The sequence below is a fragment of the Photinus pyralis genome, unplaced genomic scaffold (assembly GCF_008802855.1).
Source record: "Photinus pyralis isolate 1611_PpyrPB1 unplaced genomic scaffold, Ppyr1.3 Ppyr1.4_LG6, whole genome shotgun sequence".
In the NCBI taxonomy this organism is placed as follows: Eukaryota; Metazoa; Arthropoda; class Insecta; order Coleoptera; family Lampyridae; genus Photinus; species Photinus pyralis.
The window spans coordinates 46,892,219-46,908,318 of record NW_022170663.1 but is presented as its reverse complement, the minus strand read 5'-3'; the positions used below and the strand labels follow the sequence as shown (position 1 = coordinate 46,908,318).

At 37.7% G+C, this 16,100-nt stretch overlaps 1 protein-coding gene across 2 annotated transcripts; it reads left to right on the top strand.

The window, feature by feature from the left end:
* The first annotated feature begins 3,710 nt into the window (after positions 1 to 3,710).
* Positions 3,711 to 14,200, top strand: LOC116173207 (ubiquitin carboxyl-terminal hydrolase 36). 2 transcript variants are annotated; one of them, XM_031490541.1, is made up of 7 exons: positions 3,711 to 3,913; positions 3,970 to 4,192; positions 4,245 to 4,492; positions 9,134 to 9,855; positions 10,003 to 10,887; positions 11,672 to 13,495; positions 13,639 to 14,200. In XM_031490541.1, the coding sequence occupies exons 2-6, from the start codon at positions 3,972 to 3,974 to the stop codon at positions 11,807 to 11,809; spliced, it is 2,214 nt and encodes a 737-aa protein (XP_031346401.1). In that variant the 5' UTR covers positions 3,711 to 3,913; positions 3,970 to 3,971; the 3' UTR covers positions 11,810 to 13,495; positions 13,639 to 14,200. The 2 variants fall into 2 exon arrangements, with proteins under 2 accessions (XP_031346401.1, XP_031346402.1); XM_031490542.1 differs by having other exon boundaries at positions 13,588 to 14,200.
* Positions 14,201 to 16,100: the final 1,900 nt, after the last annotated feature.

Below are 16,100 nucleotides of genomic sequence, written 5' to 3'. Positions count from 1 at the left end.
AATGGAAGGAAATCCATTCATACACCATGGCAACTACCAAAGAGTATAGTAAAGGCTACAAGTGTACAACGCTTTAGTCTGTTTAGCTTACTCACTTTAGCAATGGCTTCCACATTCCAGCGTTTGTTTGGAAGACTCTGAGTTCACCTTAATATTATTTACTTGTGTATTAACCACTGATCTCTTATTTTTTTAAGAGGTCAGTGGACATGTCTATTATGTACCTAAATGGATTTTAGTATTTTATCTACCTAATTTTTAATGCCTGATCCTTTTTTGTCTATCAGTAGTGTATCCCAATATAATTTATATGGTTTTCAAATATTCTCTGTGGAGTGCATTTGTAGTATGGTGTGTGTTCTTTGTGTTACGAGATAATTTTAGCTACTTATTGATCGTGTGGATGCTTGTGCAAGTCTTGTAGATGTCAATATTATGTGTTCGATTGTTTCTGATGAGTGCAAACAGAGTCGACAAGAATCGTGTCATTTTATTACTGTATAATGGATGTCTTATAGTTGAGTGTGTGATAATGAGCTGGTCTTGTAATGCTCACATAAAACCTTCAGTTTGTGGGAAAATACCACACCAATATGTGTGGCATTGCCGTAGAATCAAACAGAATCATAGATACTGTCGTGGGGTTGAGTATTTTAATTTTCGAGTCAAGTAGTGTCATTTTACTGGCGGGAATTGTATTAGATTTTTCCTAAAATCGTCTAATATAAAATATCAATTTTCGTATAGAACTTTTCATTAATGTCAATATACAACGAACTTCGGTAGGCCGCGCAAGACGGTCGGTTAAAAAATGAACAATTAAATTTTAATTGGCGGAAAAATTACATAAAACAAATTGTTCACAATCGTATTAAATTGTACTTGACAAATCAACTGTTATAGTCGACGAAGGGATCCAGTAATATTGGCGAAAACTCGAACGCCTCCAGCAGGTTATCCTTGCTCCTGGTCAAGGTCGGTCGGTTTTGAGATCCCGCTAAAATAACGGTCATACTTTTTTTATAACCACAGTGGAAAGGGAACGCCGGTTGTTCCAGCTGGCCGACGTATTCTAGTTCAAAAATTAAAACTTTACTAATTACTCGCTCCTCTGTTATCATACAAATCTTAAAATTCATGATTAATTAGCGCGCTTCTAATGACACTAAACACAATCTAATCAGGCGATGTTTGCTACAACGCATCTGATTAGCTATTGGTATTTATGCGCACTCAAATGGCCGAACTGAAATTTCCAAATTCGGTAGTCTGTAATGTCTATTGTTAAAACGTTAACTTGTAATTTTCTAGTCAGGCGAGAGGTCGGTTTTAATTTACGTACCGGCCCTAATCTCGGAACACCGGGCGCCACTCTATTACACCTGTGCAGAGGGCACCACACGTATGGACATTTCCCCCCATAGTAGTAGGACGTATGGACAAGGAAAAACAACCACCAACTACTTCCGGAGCACCTGGTACTGAAGCTTAAAAAACTCTCAGGGGCAGCGCACCGGCAGCCGATGAGGTAAGCGTAAGAACCAGGGGACTCTATGCAACCTGACCTCCTATCTGCTGAGCAACTCGAAAACGCACCTACCAAGGCTGCACTGAAGACTGGAACGCAAAAGTGACACCGGTCGCTGAAGGGAAGCAGCATGAAAAAGGCAAAAACAGACCGTAAAAGAACTGATTAGAACCTTTAGCGAAGCTGCTATCGAATTCAGAATGACTTTTGTCCAGGAAGACTTGGCAGAAACTTTCGGAAGAAGGGACAGGGCGACCTACCTAGATTTGCCTCTAAATAAATTTTCGTTTTTTTTTATTATATTACCCCATTTGGAGCATCCTGACAGACGGAGTCGGCGTTTTGTTCAATAGGGCGATTTCGCCCAAAGCTCCGTGAGAGGGGCGAAATTTTGATTCGATGAAATGAAGAACTCCCCAAAACCAGTAAGTTTAAGTGCACACGCCTCTGGATCCCCGGGGCTCAAGTAGAACCGGTAAAGATCCTGAAAAGGATGGAAGTCCGAAATGCTGGAGAATCTAACAACCAGCAATTGGCGTGTGGTGAATAGGAAGGAGGACCCCAAGGGACAAACGATGAAGATGGCAGTCATTTGCAACCATCGATCCTACGTGCGAACTTCATAAGGATGCCATTTAGACTCCTCTCCAAGACGAAGGTGGAGAGAGAAGAGGTGAACCAGCATGGAGTAGAAAAAAGGTACAGTGCCAACAACCGCACTTCCAGTAGGTAAGCAGAGTTTTATTATTTTCTTTTATGGCAAAACTACTACAAATCCATATGCACAGCTTGGACCTACAAAGGGCTAATACGAGAACTGAGCCTGAAAGGAGCGTGACAAGAATAATTAATAAAATTAAATTAATAATTAGATCGCTTGGCCTGCGGCGACTAAAACGGCGCTACAAATTAAAGCACTTAATTCTACCTTCTATTTCTCACTCCTAGAACAAAAATAAATGGTTCAGGAAGGTACAGTTTTTAGTAATGAAGCGCCCGGTTCCATTCATGTACCTACCGGGTGTTCATTAAAGCTGGTAGAAATCGCGTACGAAAACGGGTGCTTCGTTACAAGGGATGACAAGTCTCATTAGGCATTACACCAATGCGACAGTCTGGTAAAGTGGCAAGGCGGTAGGGAAAGTGTTACTGCGACTGTTGTAAATTAAAATGCCCGAAACGTAATATGAGGTCCAGTCACGATCGAGTTTTTTGTAAGGTATTTTACAAACGTTTTTCTTTCTTTCAATAAAATATAAAACTGATCTTAAAGAAATCTAAGTTTAATCAATATTTTAGCTTAGTTAAGCTTTTTTTACTTAAAAAAAACTGGCTAACCTACTTGATCATTACTCATTCAGCCCTATATGTATCACTAACGTTAAATTTAACGTGCAGATTATCTGTAGAAAACTTTATTTTGGGAGAGATTAAATAATACAAAATAGCGTTTTTTTGGCAGATAACCTGCACGTTATAAGTTTGACATTTCTGATACAACACAGGGCTGATTACGGGCAGCAGGAAAAGTGTCACTGTCTAGACAGACGTCAATTGGACGAGAGTCGAAAAACACTTTCTTCTCAAGTTTCTACACATAATTTTTTTTGAAACTACAATCAAAATTGAAAAGTTATTTTATTTTATTATTTTTTTTTTATTATACCTCTCTTGTTTTGGGCCCTCAACAGGCATGCGCCCAATTACAGAGTGGCAGCATAATTATCGTATGAAGTTTGACGCAAAGCAATCTAGATATGGGTATATTTCAATTTTAAACGTCATGATTATGACGCAGCAATTGTTTTTTACTTTCCTCACTAAAAAGAAAAATGACATTTTTTTCACCCTTTTTAGAGACGAAAGTTGTTGTTTCTAAGGTAGTTTCAGAAAATATGTTTAGAACAATCTGATAATTATCCATCGTTGGGTTTATTTTGCGATTGAAATCGCAGTATCTTTTTTGCTAACGTCAGCCGTAGCGACAATATACTTTGAAATCTGTCTGTCAGCAGATTCATGTGAATCATAAATCAAGGTGGTAATTATTTGTCAATTTAAAATTGATTTGCTTAGGAAAAATGATCTTGGTGTAATCGAGATGTTCCGTACGAAAACTTGTAGTTGTCGCGCTAGAATTGTCAGATTTCGATCATGCGCATTTCACTTTATGCGCGAAAATGAAAATATTGCTTGTGATTTGTGAATTATTATTGAGTGGAGAAAGTACTGTTTTGCTGTCTAAAAATAGGTATCATGTTTATCGTCGAAATCCGGAATAAATAGACGAAATAGTTGAAAAAGGAGCGAAAGAATACGTGTAGAGATTATGAGCGGGTAGTTACTTGTAATTAGCGCGAATATAAAGAGCCTGCTCGCAATACGGTAGGTGGTTACCGACAACGCTGCTTCTGTATCAGTTGCACGTGTAAAACTTGCAGAAATGCCGGCATCCACTTTGGACCCCGTGAATGCGGCGCTCCGCACGGCGCTATCGAAAAGCGCGTGCAGTAGCACTCTGGATTCACAACTGGCGGGATCAACCAAAAAGGCACTGCTGTCTAATATCGAATTTGAAGCTGCCGGCAGTTACCAAAGCTGCGTCTTGGATAAGCTCAAGTCGAAGTACATTGTGCTGAAAGCGTCCGAAACAACTGAGAACAGGTACGCAAAGTAATTACGATAAAACGTATCTCATTTCCGATCACTTCCACAGTACAAAAAGTAAAAAGTCTGAAACGGTCCCCGCTGACGACGGGTTTGTTCTGGCGAAACAGGAGCTGTATCCTTTAAAATCGGTGCAGCTAGGATGGAACAATGCTGATTGGTCCGTAGGCGCTGGTATGGTAAACATGGGCAATACCTGTTATCTCAACTCGATATTACAAGCTCTTTTTCACGTGCCCGCGCTAGTTAATTGGCTCATATCCGAAAAGCAGCATTCGACAGAGTGCGAGGATACAGGTAAGGTTCTACGTTTGTGTTATGCTCAAACGGATACTGTTTAAGAGTCTTCTGTACATAGGCGCCACCTGCAGGTCAAGAGATTACTTGGATCTATATATTTAAAATACCCGAAATATGTGACACAAAAACTTCTTATTTACGGCACTGGTGCAATTTCTGGTCTGATTTTCCACTGCAAAAATGCACAAACGTTGAATCCTTTATTCAATTTAAACGCATGCGTTTATTTCAGGAAATTGCTACTGAACCTGTGAGGTCTCTGCACTTTTATCTGAGATTTTGTGCTTCAAGGTCATTGCCTTAAAAAACAGTGTTGGAGGCAAAAATACTAACATTTGGTATTGCAAAAGTTCAAGCCGACCCCGTCTATCGGCTGCATTACTATTACTCTGGGCCGATGTAAATATATGAAACTCTGTTTAGTGTTGGCGCAGCACAAAAATGATAAATAGGTAAAATCATTGTTCATAGACTCGTCAATGGAATAGAATGCCTTCTGATTATTGTTATGTGGATTAATTTGGTGTTCTATTTTAATTTTTCATATGTAAGTGTCTAGTAGGCCTTGGAAAATCGACAAATGTCAAAGTAGGCCATAAACAATCAACAAATGTCAAAATTGACTTTGACATTGGTAATTTATTGGTTCCTACGTTAGATATTAGGTTTGTTCGTTTGTCTGCACTAATCAACACCGGTGTACCAAATGCGTTCGTTTGTCTGTTTGTAACTGCATGCATTCTGTTCGTTTGTGTAGTGCAATTTGCCCATTTCAGTTCATAACAGCACAAACTTGTTCGTGCATTTTAGTGCGAGCAACTTAGTGCAGCATAAATTAGACGTGAAAAGACCGTTCTCATAACCATAAACATTTTGAAAAAACAAGGTGGGGAATCTGCGATGAAGAAATTATTGGAAATGGAACTTTTATTTCATGATATTATTGAACAATTTATAAGTAGATCGTCAAGTATAGTGAGGAAGATAATATTGCAGAGGTCATACAACAAGTAAATGAAAAATAGTTTCCTGTATAATAAATAATAAATTTATCACTCATGATGCAATACAAACGTTTTTTGCTGGTTATTTATTTACTATACCCTAAATAAGCGTTCGTTTGTTAGATGCCAGTGCATCAAAAACTGATTACTCCAGCTTGCACCGTGACGTCACATCAGTGTTGCACCAAACCAATCGCGCAAGACAAACGAACAAACCTAATGTTTCTAGTTTTCATTCTGTCTCAAAATGTTAGTTGTATATATATGCTTAAAATATGTAATTTGAATCGCGTACTGTTCATCGGCGTACTAACCACCTATGAATAAAAAACCTTAAAAAAATGACCAATTAGTCGAAAAATGCGAAATTAAAAGAAAACTACCAAAAATAGATACCGATAACTTTATATCATTAGAAACTAGAAAACTGATGAAATTTCGCATTTAACAAAATCAAAAAGTGCGAAACTGCATTTTATGATTGAAATTTGCTAAATTGGCAAATTTCTGAAGACAAACAAAATTCAACCCTGCCCGAGTGGCCTACATTGGTACATTTTATGGTCCACAAAGGACTAAGTTTGAGAATTACAATCAAAGCGAACATATTTTAGGTTTGTAGCCTTAAGGACTCATGTCCCAACGGCAAACTTCAAAAATGTGCGTCAATAAACTACAGTTTTGTCCACATACTATTGCCCTATCCTGTATTTCTCTTCAATGGACGACCATCATTTGCTAATTATTGGTTAAAAGGCAGTTATGGTTTTTTTAATTTATTAATATTGAAACTAAAATATTGACATCATTTTAAGTGAATCGAAAGAAATCCTCATATGAGATGGTTTTGTCCGTCCACGCTCTAACTCTAGAACAAAAAGAGACAGCAAAGACAAACCTTCCCCAATAGATTTCAACGAGTTCAGGGATCAGATCTGTTCAATATGAGCCGGATTAAAAGCCGAGTGTCCGAGTGCTCCTACTGTATGCAATTTTTTTTACCTTGTTACTTTATTGACAAGATTATGCTCACAACACAGATTTACGTTTTAGAAAGTATAAAATGCAGGAAATTCATGGCTTGGACATTGACACACTTTGTCATTTTCCAATTTGCCAAAAATGTCTTGTTTTTTCACAAAAGACCCGAGTAGGAGAAGCCTATTGGCATAACAATGGCAGGTGCCATTGGGTACCGATAATAAATCAATACAATACATCTCTTTGAAGGCAAGAAGCAATTTTGTTAAACGTTAGATACAGTTGCCACGGAGATAGAACATTTCGGGTCGCGCAGGTGATGTCATTAGGTCGCCAATGATGAGTGTACTTTAATAGCTTCAGATTACTTTCTTAGCGACGGCGTAATTACTTTCATAATGAATGTACATAATTAGAAATTAAGCAAATTGGTCATTACGCAATAATAATTACGGTTGTTTGTTTGCGTTATAAAGAGCAATTTGTGAAAGTAATACATTCATAATGTTACATATTTAAATATTTTCGCGAAGCAAACAAAATGTACTTACTACGCCACTGGAATTTCCGAATTACCGCGCTTAAAATAATTGAAAAAACGAGTGCGCATTCAACTGTCAAACGTTCTTTCTCTGTGACAGCTGTATTTGCACTGAAAGTTTTCACATTATCAGTAGATGATTCTCGTGCAGACGTTCCACTTGCCCTTTATGAGTACCTCTTCTGACAATTCACCGATTTAAATATAAAAATCATTGAAGAACATGAAACACTACACTACATTCAATTTAATGGATGACCCAATTTTATTCTTGAATATAACTCCGTAGGTGAAAATTGAAGCGCCTATTTTGGCTCACTCTGTACATTAACTATGACTCACTGTGTACAGTGACCTATATCCATGTAAAGATAGAGAAAAAGCTAAAAAAATGTCTATTTTAGATTTACGTAGGAACTAGTGACATAGTAAAAAACATGTTTGGACCCCAGTTTCTGAGCCCACTCAAAAATAAAGGCAAAATAAAATAAAAAAATGTTGGTATTTTTAAATGCAACACCCTGTACCTACATCTTGAAATCTATTATTTTTCCTTCTTTTTCCTGATTACATTGATGTATAGCCACCTATATTTTCTTATACAGGGTGTTACATATATCTAAGTATGTAAAAAAAGATCGGGTGGTAAATTAACCAAGCGTCCAACACGTTTCATTTGGGAAGCACCCTCAAAAAAGTGATGAAATATGCATGTCTTCTCACCATAAGGCTGACAAAGACGCACGTCATCAAATAGGTGTAACACTTATGGTTGCTGAGAAAAAAGTAATGAACAAATGCAAATTTCACAACATTTTTGATAGAGGCTCCCGAACGAAACACGTTGGACCCTCGGTTTATTTGGAAGAAATGTTTTGATCACCCCTACCACTCAATTTTTTTTTACAATTTATATGTAACCCCCTGTATAATTACAGTAGGGTCTTGCTAATCCGGACAGGCAAAAAACAGACCCTTGGCGGGTTATTAAGCTGTTTGGATTACCATATGCAAAATTTTAATAGCTATAAAATTTGAATAAATGAAAGATTTAAGTACATGTTACATTAATTATAGAACAATACATGTGAGAGCCTTTGTTGCAAAAACCATGTAAACAAGGCATTCACTAAAATTGGATTTTCAGATTCCTTTAGCGTTTTTCGTGCATTTGGGCCATGTTCTGTTAACGTAAGAAATTTTAAGATTTTCTCTTTGTTGTTCTTGCCAATACCACACTTGCGAGAAATGTAAAGATAGCTATCACCTTTATTTATCATCTCTAAACGGTATTTGCGGGTATCTGAGGCGGAAATATTCAGAATAATTCTAAGGCAACTAATGCTGATGGTATTGGAATTAAAATTATCCAGTATTCCAGTCCAGTAATTACGCATGTTATTAATTATTGTATCACACATTCTGTATCTGCCTGGAAGTAGGCACGGATTGTACCATTGCCTAAAACTTCCAATCCTACCCCACTTAAAGCCCTACGTCCAATAGGCATACTACTAACTTTGTCTGGGGTTATGGAAAGGTGATTGCTGTTCAATTTTTATCATATCTGCAGCTTAATAAAATAATACCCATCGAACAATCGGCCACAGTTGTAATATTGTGCTATTGATAAAATAAAATTGTTGACGATATAATTCATTCATAGTAAAGAATTAACACAACAATTAACTGCCTTGATTACACAAAAGCTTTTGATATAATTATTCATGAATTACTTATCGCCATGTTGCAGTACATGGGGCTATCCAGCGGAGCCAGGGAGTTAATGAACAACTATCTGAGTAATAGACAGCAAGCGGTATCAGTGTCCGGTAGTATGTCTCCCTTGCTGTATGTTGACTGTGTGGTACCACAAGGCTCTGTGTTAGGCCCAATTTTGTTCAGTTCATATATTTCAACCTTCCTGTTTATATTTCAGTCCCATTTTTTTGTGGAAGACACACAAATTTATTAAAAAAATCTCTATGGCCTACTTTGGTGTGCACTCTTGTAAATTTACATCGGTGCAGGGGTACAAAAGACTCTAACCTTAATGGTGGTTTTGTTGGTGGGTGTTGTTCGTTGCAGCTAAAATTTCGCAATTGTTTTCAGGTGGGAGTATATGCATAATATGTGCGATGCGCAAAACCTTGCAAGATTCCCAACAACGCAATATTAATACAATCCGTCCTTATTTAATTTACAACAAGTTGAGGATATTATGCCGACATCTAATACCGGGCAGACAGGAGGACGCGCACGAGTTCTTGAGATATTTAGTCGAAGCAATGGAGAAGGCGTATTTAAGCCGTTTTAAAAATAGTTCCGAGTTTGACTCGCGAACCAAAGAGACTACACCGTTAAATCAAATTTTGGGTGGTTATTTGAGATCGGCCGTTAGGTGTTTGGAGTGTGGGAATGTTAGTACAACGTTTCAGCACTTTCAGGATGTTTTACTAGACATAAGGAAGGCGCAGACTCTCGATGAGGCGCTAGAACTGTATTTTTCGCGAGAGAAACTCGACGACGATTCGTATCACTGCGAGTCGTGTCAAAAAAAGGTACCCGCGTGGAAGCAGTTTTCCCTGGAAAGGGCGCCTATGGTTTTGTGTATACAACTCAAGCGGTTCTCGATTAATAGCAAAATATCGAAGCAAGTGCATTTTCGGCAAAGGCTCGACATGACGAAGTATGTCCGGAGACGACCGACTGGACCTTTGATCTATAAGCTCGTCGCTCTCGTTACTCATATGGGAATTAGTGTTAATTGTGGCCATTATACGGCCATTGCTCAAGGTCCTTCGGGGAATTTTTACCAATTTGACGATAGCATAGTAAGTTTAAATTGTTTAAATACTTTATAGGTGAACAGCCGTATCAGAAAATTAATCACCAAAAAGAATATGAAAGGTACAACTGTTCACCTATATAGTGTTATAAACATTTGTTTTAATTACATTGTTTAACATATTGATTATTAGGTTAAACCAATTTCCAACCAGGCTGTGTTCGGCACAAGCGCCTACATCATGCTTTACGAGCTCGAAAATTCGCCATTTTCGCCCAAAAATAGCAAGTTGTTGTCGCCAATTAGTACAATTACTCAAACACAAGAGGAAGTGACGACTACATCTTCCAACGGGAACCTTAAGGTTTACGGACCTGTGCTTCCACCCAACAAATTTCAAAAACAGGTAACAACAGCTCAAAATGGAGTTACATCTACACTGAACGGAAATAGTGAGCAACCAGAAAAGAGCCCTCAAACGCATTCACCAAAAACGGATAAGGAAAATAAACCACTGGCTTCGAGTTCCGCAAGTTCACCAAATGTAAAAATCACAGGCAACGAAAATAAATGCCCTAAAGCTCCATTAGCTTTGAAAACGGACGGCAATAATTTAAAACTGGCCGTGTCATCTCCGAATGTAACCAGCACGACCGGCGAATCATGTCGAAGTCCGGAAAAGTCAGTAACGAAGACAAAGCTAGTCCCATACGACATGGACGATTCGTCAAACAACTCCGAAGAGTCCCACCCTAACACCTCAAAAGTGCCCTCGGTTAACTCGCCCGATTGGAAGGTGTCGTCATCGAATGACGGCGCACCCGAACCGTCGACCGAAGGCAACACCTGGGATAAGAAAGTGTCCAACACCGTTAACGAGCTCTACCAAATGTCGCACAACGGTTACGGATTTCCGGTCAAAACGTGGAACGGAACACGGTCACATCTGGACAAGGAGGTCGGTAACGAACGAAGGGAGGCGCGAAAGAGAAGCATGGCCGAATCGGAACCCTGTCGCACTAAACATCTCAAACTCAATTCAAATAATACTCACAACGGAAATTATAACCCCCTGCAGGTTAGTTTAGGGGTGGTGATCACTGATTGTACAGGGTGTCCATTTTTTTGAGTGCCACTGTGGGGGTCTCGTTTATCTTAAGAGATGGAAACTTGGTTAAACGAGGGCAAAACATGGTGGTTCATTATCACATTTTTCCTAAAAATCAATTGGTTGCACAGAGTGCTGTGGAAAACAAAACGTTCTTTTGTTAGTCTGGTTGTGGCGTTGGCATTTTCGGATTCTGGATTACGATAGGAGAGTGACCATGGTCCACGCATACCTGGGCCTCAAATTCGGGCCCTTTGCACTACCCCCCTGACTAGTCGTCGGATCCCTTATCTTCACTTTCCACGCACACTTCGCAAAAAATTAAAAATTGTATTTCTAGGAAAAATGTGTACTGTACCATCATTGTAAAGAAAAAAAGACATAATCTCAAAATCCGAAATGGCGTCCATAAGAAAAATAGTTACCACATGTTTCTCCGTCATATTATAAATTATTAAAAACATATTCATATTGTCCATAAAAATTTGTCTGAATAATATTTTGGTTAGAAATGTCTAGGATCATGAAAAAATTAAAAAAACGAAAATCAGACTCGTTTTTTTGCGATATTTTCAAAACTATTGAAGATATTTTAAATTTCTTTTCAGATTATTATTCAGCACGAAAATTTGCAAAGCCCCCATTTAGCCAACTTTCTACTTCTTATGAAGCGAGATCCCGGTGGCAACCGAAAGAGGAACACCCTGTATAATCGATACTATCATTAGGCAAAGTCTAACCTTGGATGTTTTAGGAATATCACAATTCGAAAAATTGGACTCTAGGTAACGGACGTTATAGGACGTTTTACAATTTACACAAAAGACATCGGAACGACCATCGCATGTATCATCACAAAAATTTCCATAAAAATCATCGTTTTCGCCGTTGAGGACGTAATTTTAGTCTATTGTAAAGATGTATAAAGGGGAAATAAGTACTAATAGTGAAAACTCGTGAAGAAGTTAGATTTAACTTTGTATAGATTATTTATTTTATTCGTTTTGACTTCCTTTTTTAGTATCGCATTTTGCGTATACTAAAAACTTTTAATATTACTTTATTTTAAGCGTACGTGACTAGGTCACAAAGAAAGGATGTAGCAAAGGCCCATTGTTTAACTGATTTTTTCTTGCTGTGTTGTTTCGAAAACGGCCTACCTACTCTTGTCTGTATCTCAGTTGGAATTTTGTTAGTTCTAATCAATTCTTGTTAAGGAAATTGCGTGTGTTACGGGATTTGTTTATTTTTTTACTAAGCTATGCAAAATTAAGTAATATTAATTGGGTGGTAGTTCTTTGCATCTACACGAAAATAGACCATTTCAAATTCGTGACGTTGTTTTTGATATCTCAAAGAAATGTGTGATAGGTGTGAACTTTAAAAGGATTTCGAATAATGAATAAATGTTCACTTTTTACACTCCGCTTTCATAGCTGACGTAAATGTTTCGTACAATTCATTATTAGGAATTTCTGTGTTATGTAAATATTTCGTATGTGTAATATCATGATTATGTATTATAGGTTATCTAAGTGATCCCATCCATGCTACACTTTTCTAAGTATTAGATTTTAAATGTGTTCTATAATTTCATATTTGTATCGTTCATTAATTGATGTACTTTTACGTAGATAGATATCTTTGGAAGGACAGTGTGGTATTTATGTTTTCCTTGCATTTACTATTCGATAATTTTTATTATATATATTTTTTACTCTATTCAGTGTTATAATTTGTACAGAACAAAGTCTGATAGTAATTACATGTACAAATTGCAAGCTTGAATAAAATATATCTCCAATTTTAAGGGCAACCCAAATAAAACTTGCAAATCAATGTATCCTTGTATAACAAAATGACAAATGTTTATAGATAATCTAGCTATGATGAATTTATCAAACAATTGGTACGTTCATAACACTGTTACGTCTCTTGTAATTATAGGTGATTGACTAAATATGAGCCAACAACGACATGGTTTTGTGAGAGGCTTGGTAACCAAGGAAAAATGTCTGGTATGGTGGAGAGACATCCTGAAAACCCTTGAATGTCATGAAGACGGTGGCCACCCAAGGGAATAGTGTTAGCAATACAGAATACAACGACCAAGTCAATTGCTGGAAGTAAGACTTCACAGGCTAGCCAAGCAAGAGAAGAAAGGCTATGTTGGAAGTCAAACGGAGATTAGCTGACTGAGGAATAGAAATGGACGCCAAAAAGCCAAGCTTGCTCGAATTTGAAACAAGAAAGGCCGAGCAAGAAATCCTGGTGGACTTGGAAGTGGCCATCAGAGGGGTAAAAAATGAGTTCTTTATCATCTCGAAGGAGTGAAGGCTGTATGGGATTTGTGCATCGGCATCCCTTACCATTGTATCAAGATCAAGACATTGCTGGATTGTTATGACCACATTTGCAGCAAGTGAATAGCACAAATGCGTGCGGAGCAGATCATGGAGTTGACTAGGGACGTTGGGAAACATCAGGTTTTGCTTTGGCGTGATGAAAACGGTCGCCTTCCTGAAAGCAGAGAGCAAGCTTTGAGACGTCTCAATCACTCAAAGTGGATTAGGACAAGGTATGGTATTTGCCCCACTTTGGAGTCTTCAATCCTAAAAAGTCAAATCAAATCAGTGTAATTTTTTTGTTTTTTTTGTATAATAATTTTAGATGAGGCCACAAAGAATCATGGAGCGAGTTTCAATGACAATTTTCTCACAGGTCCTTATGTGTGGAGTCCCTTCCAGGGATTTTGATATCAAAGAGATGTTCCACCAGGTTCTCATTCGAGACGAAGACGGAGATGCGCCCAGGTTCCTCTGGACATAAGACAAATTGCAGCCTGTTGAGGAGCAGCAGATGAAAATGATGATATATTTCATGTCAGTGTTGGACCCTCTTGGCTTTGTGGGGCAGTTCATGATGAAGGGAAAAATGCTGCTTCAGGGGGCGTGGTAGAAAGGAGTTCGATGGGATGAATTACCTATGCCTTAAAGAGAAATGATCAAATATCTTTACCGCGATGGTGGATCTCAACCTGGAAACTGATGACATACATCAACTACACCTGTTCACAGACCCCAACGAACCAGCATTTGATGCTGTTGAATTCTTTACGTGTATAAGCGGAAGGATCTGTTCATGCACTAAAACAACGCTCTCAATACCATGCTTGGAGCTTCAAGGGTCGTAGTGGTGAGTCTTTCGGGCATCAATAAATAAAATTCAAGATAAAGTTTCTTTACAACTTGGTTAATATAACAATATAGATTTTAATGCATTATCAATATTGTTTCTATATGCCTAACTGTCGCCTTGAAAATTTTTCACGCTAATGAACAGATGTGCCTACATTTTTATACACCTATTTCACGTTTCACAAAATTTAAATAAATAATACGCAATTACAAAAATTCTAAAAGGAAAATAACACTACAGAAATACAAATGAAATAAACCAACTTGATCTGTGCTTATTTATAATAAATGTCTTTAATAAGTACCTAGGGTAAATTACATAGAAATGTGTACAAAGGGCGAGATTCAGTAATGGAATGAAACATTCCATCCTTCCGATTTACTTTATACAGGGTATCCCATCATTATTTGCGGTGTTTAGATCTAAATAACGTCGACATGACGTCTGCGCAACAATATATATTTAAAAATCTCTTCTGTTACTGGCTGACAGACAAGCACTGCCAAAACTACTAAGCGTAGACGGTTGAAATTTGGCATGTAGGTTTTTTGGGGATTGTAGGGCTTTTACATTTCAAACTGTGAATGCTAGAGACTTTGACATTTAGAACGTGGGTTTCTTTAAGGGCGTTATGGTTGTACGGGACAGAAACGAATGATTAATAGGACCTCTAGTAATGTTTATGGCGGAAAGTATAAACATAATACAATCGTACTTCAGTAACCGTAGTCAATTTGTACAGTGTAATAATAAAAGATCTTAATGTCAAATTGTAACATTGGGCGTTCCTCAGGGTTCTATAATTGGATCTCTTTTATTTTTAATGACATTTGTCTAGGTGCCGCTTTCACCACTGTATAATGATGACGACGCGACGTAACGTATACAGTATTTCTTTCAATCCCGTGCAGAATGAATAAAAAATAAGTAAAGCTCCATTAGATAGCTATAGTTTTAAATATGATAGTAAAACACAAAATTAGTTCTTTTCAAGGTCAAAAGAAAGTTTCCATTAATTTCCTTGGCGTCCTTATAAATTCTAAACTGACATGGAGTCAACATGATGGTAGAATTAATGCAAAACTAGCTTCAGTCGCGTATCTATTAAAACATGTATCCGACATGATGTCAGTATGTATCTATTACAGTTATGCTTACTTAGGGTTGCCATCTCAAAACTCTGCCAACTAGGACAGGAAGCGTGAAAACCCCGGATTTAGGGATTATAAACCTGAACATATCAACTGAATTTGATAAAAAAATATTGTCTAAAGAAATAGTCTTTGAAATTGTACTTTATTTTTATCACTGACTAGAATGTTTCAATATTCAATAAATTCCTTTCTTTGGTCCACTGTTATGTCACTAGTGAACATTTTCTTTCAACGTTGGCATTATGAGACCCCGCTGGACCTAGCCCCTCCACCATTGTGAATCAATTTAAGAATGGTATCCATTTATGAGCTATTTAGGAGCTTTTCATATCGCAAGCTTAAAATTTTAGACCTCACTTTAATCACTAGGAATCGAACATTTCTTATGGGGTGGCCGAGTCTACTTGGATTCAGCCCCCCCACTGATCAGAATTACTTTTTTCAAATTAAATTTGTACTGCAATTACGAGCTATTTAAGAGCTTTAATTTACAAGTAATTTCGATTTTTGAGCGCCACTCCTAAAAGAGCAAATAGATATAATCGATGGGGCGGCCAGTTCCACTTGGACGTAGCCCCCCCCTCTGTTATCGTTTACTTATTTCAAATTAATTTTTATGCATAGTGGGGTCGTTATACGCCAACACCAATATTTTTGTCATTAAAGCACCAGATTTGGTACACTTTCTACTTAGGTGGACCCGAATGGAAATCGTCCGGGAGGGGGTAAACTTTTCTTACGCCGCGCGCGCTGTTGGTCGTAATAACTTCTAAATTATAACTACTAGTGCAAGTGTGGTTTCATTTTCGCATAAATAAAAGATGGCCATTC

Bases quoted from the DNA above. Each gene is read 5' to 3' on its own strand.
- LOC116173207 (XM_031490541.1), top strand. From the start codon at position 3,972: ATGCCGGCATCCACTTTGGACCCCGTGAATGCGGCGCTCCGCACGGCG. The intron at 4,493-9,133 runs GTAAGGTTCTAC...AATTGTTTTCAG, and splicing joins GACAGAGTGCGAGGATACAG to GTGGGAGTATATGCATAATA. The intron at 9,856-10,002 runs GTAAGTTTAAAT...ATTGATTATTAG, and splicing joins ACCAATTTGACGATAGCATA to GTTAAACCAATTTCCAACCA.